Raw genomic sequence first — 6,609 nt, 5'->3', positions numbered from 1 at the left:
TTTTTTTTTTTTTTTTGAGAAAAAGGTCTTAATATCCCAGGCTGGTCTCAAACTCCAGAGATGACCTTAAACTCCTAATCCTCCTGCCTCCACCTCCAAGAGTCAGGTGTGGTAGAAATATGTACCACCACTCCCAGTTATTCATCTGTTTCTTAGTTTTTATTTCATTTATTGTCTGTGTGTGTGCAAGTGCGAGCCACAGCAAGTGTGTGCAGGTCAAAGGACAATGTTTAGTTAGATGATTTACCTGAGTTTGGGAGTAGAATTCAGATCTTCAGGCTTGCATTTCTGGGAGGCAAGCTCCTTTCCTTAGGTGTCTCATCTATTCTTGATTTCTCTCAATATTTGTGTGGAGTCAAGTCTTTCCTGCCACCATGTGGGTGTCCCAGGGATGGAACTCAGGTAGTAAGGCTTAGTGGCAAGCACCTTTACCTGCTGAGCCACCTAGAACAGACTTCTAACCAAAGCACTACACATATGCTAATAGTATAACTACTAGACAATTACCAAATCAAACTTAACTATAACTTTGAGGGTGAATATCATATCATGTTTACTTAAAAACAACAAATTCTGTTCACATCTGTGGCAAACTTTTTGTTTGTAATTCTATGAGTTTATAGTTTATATGAGCATATGTTAGCTTCTGTTCTTATAAATTGTTTCAGTCCAAGGAATTTGTCTTAAAGACTGCATTTTGAAAGTCTTATTAGTTTTGTTAGGGAGTGGACTAGAGGGGAAGGAGACCTGCATAGCTATCCACACCGAAAATTAGCAGTGGGAAGGAAAGGAGAGTCGGAGGTGGTATATGTGTGCATTCAACACTTGTTGAATATACACCTGACCTGGGATATTTTGGGGAGGAGGCAGTTTTTCTAGCTTCTAGATTGAAGCTTTGTATGTATAGCTGAGGACAATCAAATTATTAAAATATATCTTAAGAAAATAGTATAGTACTTAAAGAATTTGCTGTCTGTAAAAGGTCTAAAATGTTACCCAATATATATCAAGTTCTCCAAAAATTTTAGCTTTTGTTACTACTACTATGTAAATGCCATCAGAGGGCGTATTCTCTGCTAGTTAATTAGGTTTCCATCCCTTTCTGTTTAATGTTCATAGCAATAAAGCAAAGGCTAGTTTTTTATTTGGATCTCTGTTTTCACAAACAAAAATAAAAGCTTGTATGCTTGTCTTTTTTTTTTCCTTCATTATTTACTCACTTTACATCTCTATTGACGTTCCCTCCCCCACTAACAAGTCCCTCTCCCCTTGTATGCTTTTCAGTTGTGTATAAAATGTACCTAAATGAGAAAAGATAATTTGCCTTGACCTCTTGAGAATGAAAAATACCAGTGTGAGTGAACTCGTAGGTAGTTATGATACTGTAGTGCTTTAGTGTAACATCTAGGCAGTTTTTGAGGCTGAATAGCTTTATTAATCATTTTTCTTTGCTTTTTCACTTTAAACCACTAGGAATATGTTTGACAAACTGAACCGTGATGCCTTTCATATTGTTTCTTATTTTTTGTTTAAAACATTGGATGAAGCTCTTGCCAAAGAAGTTTTCAGGTAAGAAAAAATTATTTCATTTTCTTCTTTTAAATTAGTCATTCTCAGAATTGAAATCGACTCTTATCTCCCCCCGCAAACAGGGTTTGTCTGTGTAGCACAGGCTGTTTGTCCTGGAAGTCACTCGGTAGACTGGGCTGGCTTTGAACTCAGAGATCCCCATGCCCCTGCCTCTGAGTGCTGGGATCAAAGGTGCATACCACAGCCAGCTGGACGTTAACTTGTTTAGAGTGGGTGTACCTTTAGAAATTGGAGTGCTTAAGTTTTATATAGCTGGGTGAGGGTTTGGGTGAGGGTTTGTGTGCTTATTTTAAAAAATTGTATATTTCATAAATAATGTAGATTTTGTTCTTTAAAATTGATCTGCTATTCTTTATAGTCTTCTGATGTGAAGATTGAGAAAGGGTTTTACTGTGTCTGGCTAGCGTGGAGCTCAGTATGTATAATACATACATCAGACTGGTCTCTAACTTCTGCCTCTGCCTGTAGTGCTGGGATTACAGATTCATGGTCTTAATTAGGTCTAAAAATTAATAGATTTATATATACTTATTTTTTTCCTCTATAAAGCTTTTTATTTTGGGAGCACTGGAGAGATAGATGGCTATGATTAAGATCACTGGCTGTTCTTCAGAGGACCTGGGCTTTACAACCGTCTGTATGTAACTGTAATCCTATCAAAAAGAGTTGCACTCCCTGGTGACTAACATTCAAATATGGGCCCGTGGGGGCATTGTTATTCAAAACACCACAAGGGGTTTCAGATTTTTCTGATGTTTTTTTCCTGATTAAAAGCATCATGGCATTCTGTGTTTTAGATAATGTGAAGACAGAAGCAAGCATCATTCCTAAACCCACTAAACCGAGAACTTAACTTTACATTCTAGCCTTTAGTCCTGTTTTCTGTACATGTATTGTTTTTCTTCCTTGTCTACTAGGGATTGAATTTACCCTATGTATTTCTTTCTTTCTTTGTTTTTATTTATTTATTTATTTATTATATGTAAGTACACTCTAGCTGTCTTCAGACACTGCAGAAGAGGGAGTCAGATTTCATTATGGATGGTTGTGAGCCACCATGTGGTTGCTGCGATTTGAACTCAGGACCGTTGGAAGAGCAGTCAGTGCTCTTAACCGCTGAGCCATCTTTCCACTCCTACCCTCTGTATTCTGAAGTACAAAGTGATTCTTTTTTTGACAGATAGGGACTCTCTATGTAGCCTGGTTGACCTGGAACTCTCAGATACTCCTGCCTTTTCCTCCTTACTTCAGGGATTAAAGGTATATACACACTACCATATTGTTAAGCCCCCCCCCCTTTTTTTTTCCCCATAGCTAGGGTCTCACTATTGTCCCTTGCTGGCCTGGTTGTCTATGTAGATTTTGAAACCATAGAGTCCCACATGCCTTCGCCTCCCCTCAGTGCTAGGATTAAAAGCTTGCACCAAGACTGCCTTATTTTTTGGCAAATCTCTATAATATATAATTATTTGTAATAAACTGAACTCCTGCTTATAAATGCTGACCTAAGGAAAAGAACTGTTTTCTCATAGGCTGATGTCTTTAGCTGAGTCTAGGAATACTAGTTTAATTTATTTTGCTTTAATGTTTCTACTGTGGGGAACAAATTTGATGTTTTTTTAAATTGTGTTAAGTTTGTATTTTGGGAGGTGTGGTGGTTTAAATAGGAATGGCCCCATGAATTCATGTGACAATGTTTGGCCATAGGGAATGTCACTATTATAGTAGGTAATGGCCTTATTGGGAGGAGGTGTGGCCTTGTTAGAGGAGTGTGTCACTGTGAAGATGAGTGTGTCACTGTGAAGATGATGAATGTGTCACTGTGAAGATGGAGCTTGAGGTGTTAAATGCTCAAGCTACAAGTGAGGCCACACACACACACACACACACACACACACACACACACTTCTGCCTGTAGATGAAGATGTAGAACTTTCGGCTCCTCTAGCCCCCATGTCTGCCTGCACACTGCCATGCTTCCCTCATGATAATGAACCTTGGAAACTGTAAGCCAGCTCCAACTAAAAGTATTCCTTTATATGAGTTGCCTTGGTCATGGTGTCTCTTTACGCAATAAAATCCAAACTAAGACAGAAGTGTTCATTATTCATTAGTCTGCTGTTCTTATTTTTTCAAGAGACTGCTGGCCTCCATTTGACCAAAAACTTGACATGGAATTCCGGAAACATTGCTGTGAATGGTTAAAAGAGATTTCTGTAAGTATTTCCTTTGTAAAATAGAAGATGCAGTTTTGAAGAACTTCCAGGCATGCCTGTAATCCCAGGGCTTGGGAGGCAGAGAGAGGTAGAAGGCTCCATCCAGATTAAGGCTAACCTGGTCTTTGTAGTGTGTTCTAGGCCAGCCAGGGTGATAGTGAGGCTGTCTTATAAAAATAAACATAACACACAAAAATATTCCTTAAGGCTGAGGATGTAGTTCAGTAGTAGGACAGTTGTCTAGACTGTGTGAGCCTTGTGTTCCACCACCCTAGTAAAACCAACTAACCAAAACAAGAACAGCTAACTACTAAACCATGTTACTCTTTTCAAAAAATGAAATGTGTGAGTGTGTCTAGGCCCGTGGTTGATTTTGGATGTCAAACTTGATTATACTTTTCTTTTGGTTTTTTGAGACAGGTTTCTCTGTGTAGCCCTGCCTGTCCTGCAATAGGCTCTGTAGACCAGGCTGGCCTTGGACTCAAGATTTGCCTGCCTTTGGCTCCCAAGTGCTTGGATTAAAGGTGTGGGCTACCATGCCTGTCCAAAGCTGGTTTTCTTTCTGAACTTAGAGCCTGCCTGCTATTGCCTGTCTAACTAGCCAGGTTGCCACCAGAAAAAATTGTTTCTGTTTCCCAGAGTGCTGGGCTTATAAGTAGACACTATGCCTGTCTGGCCTCTCTTTGGATTCTGGGAATTTTAACTCATCCTCTTGCTTATGTGATAAGTACTTTATCTACTGAGCTATCTCCCCAGCCTCCAAAGTATAGCTCTAGCTCGCCTGGGATTGATATATAGATCAGGCTAGTCTTGAGCTCCTAGAGATCTTTCTACCTGTCTCTGCCTCAGTGCTCAGTTTAAAAGTCTGTGCCACCATTCACAGCCCTTAATGACTTTATTTCTCTCCCTAGTGCTAGGATTATAGCTAACACTCTAACCAGCTTTCTTAGGTTTGAAAAATGGTAGGAGTGGACTGGAGGTAGTAACTAGCTGAAACTTTGTTTTCTGACTATTTTCCATGCCTCTATGGAAATCTGATTTTTCCAAGCCACTGCTATGAAGGGTTGATGGTTCACTGTCCTACAGTGAGGATCTGACATGTGGCTTCTACTGCAGGATTATCATATGATGGGCTGGAAAGCTGGTTCAGTGGTTTAGAGCACTGGCTACTCTTTGGGAGGACTGAGGTTGATTCTTAGTACCCACATAACCATAGCAGCAGCTCACGTAAACTCCAGTTCTAGGAGGTCTGATGCCTTCTGCTGGCCATAGCCATGAGTGTGTGCATCTGTCTGTACACAGGCATACGTACAAAGCACCTGCACAAATACATAATGAAAGTAAAAATAAGTGATTAAAACTGGGACAGGCACTGTTGATCGAAACATCTCATGTCTTTCCTAGGCTGAATGTGGGAGTAGTTTTCCTCAAGTTGTTGGCTCATTGCTTATGTCTCCTGGTGGCCCTAAGTTTATTCATCTGATGTATCATTTTGCAAGATATGTTGCAATCAAATATATTAAAACAAAATCTAACAGTAAGTTTACTTATACTTTCTTTATTTTTATTCTTAAATTGTTACTGTTTATAATTTTAAAATCAAGATCAAAATGAGGTAAGCCATTCATTTGCCTGAAAAAGCATCTGGTTAATATTATACTCATCTACAACTGGAAACCTCACAAGGAGCATGTTAATATTTGTGTCACTTTATTATGTTCTGGTGCAGAGTTTGGAGTACATTTTTCATAGAAAGGTCAATGGACTATTTTAGCCTTTATTACTTCCCTCTGTTTTATTTTTATACAAATAGAGAAGCTGCAAGCATGGTGGCACTTGCCTGTAATCCCGGCACCTGGAGGCTGAGGTGGATGAATAAGGACTTTATCTCCTGAGCTGTCTCCCCTGCCTCCAGAGTGTAGCTCTAGCTGGCCTGGAGTTGGTATGTAGATTCAGAAATGGTTGTACAGACCTATAACTTAAGCCCTAGAAGGCTGAGGCAGGCTGCTCAAGTTAAGAGCCAGCTTTATTGCATAGTGAGTTTATGCCTCCTTCATGGGTCTCTTCATAGGAGACCATGTCTGATGTGATGCATACTTTTAATTCTAACATTTGGGAGGCTGAGTCAGGAAGATTGCTAGTTTGAGGTCAGCCTGAGCTACAGTGTAAATTTCAGGCTAGCTTGGACTGATAATGAAACTGTCTCAAACACTACTCAAACCAAACAAAAAATGAAGAAAACTCATAAATGAAACTTTAGCCCTGGTTTTGCATCATTGGGTATCAGCTCACAGAACTTTCTTTTTATTATACCTAACAAATACCCTAATTTATTTACCCAGCATACAGCTGAGATTTCCAATGTTAAGAAGACGTCTGAATTCAGCGAATTTTCTTCAACTAGTTAGACATTGTGGAGGTTTCTGTGCAGCATGCTGGGATGTGGATAAGTAGTTCTAGGTGTGGTGTGGGGACTGAGGCTGAGAGAATATCCTATCCTTATTGTTGATCTGTGTTTATAATAAGATGTAGATAAAAACCTGACCTCAGATATGATTGTATGAATTCATTGTCATTCATCATCACTAACAAAGTGAAGAGTTGCTTGAAAAAAATGGCATACATTTTATTTGATTTTCATTTCTCCTGTATGTTTTATTGGAAAGACAAGCTCATGGTGACATTTTATGTGATCTTGCCTTCTGTAGATTCTCTACATTTTGCAGAAACATTTAATGTAAAGCCACAAGATATGCACAAGTGCCTTGCCAGAAGCCATGTAGCACGTAACAGATTTTTAAAG

At 39.3% G+C, this 6,609-nt stretch overlaps 1 protein-coding gene across 1 annotated transcript in view; it reads left to right on the top strand.

Annotated features, from left to right (window-relative positions):
- Positions 1–6,609, top strand: part of Haus6 (HAUS augmin like complex subunit 6) — a 30,005-nt gene that overhangs the window by 2,679 nt on the left and 20,717 nt on the right. The window contains 4 exon segments of the mRNA XM_021161205.2: positions 1,474–1,569; positions 3,728–3,806; positions 5,211–5,343; positions 6,600–6,609. The exon segment at positions 6,600–6,609 is cut by the window's right edge and continues 156 nt beyond it. Of these exon segments, the coding sequence (XP_021016864.1) occupies positions 1,474–1,569; positions 3,728–3,806; positions 5,211–5,343; positions 6,600–6,609 (318 nt within the window).

The sequence above is a fragment of the Mus caroli genome, chromosome 4 (genome assembly GCF_900094665.2).
Source record: "Mus caroli chromosome 4, CAROLI_EIJ_v1.1, whole genome shotgun sequence".
NCBI lineage: Eukaryota > Metazoa > Chordata > Mammalia > Rodentia > Muridae > Mus > Mus caroli.
The sequence above is the reverse complement of the archived record's forward strand: the minus strand, read 5'-3'. Positions and strand labels throughout refer to the sequence as shown.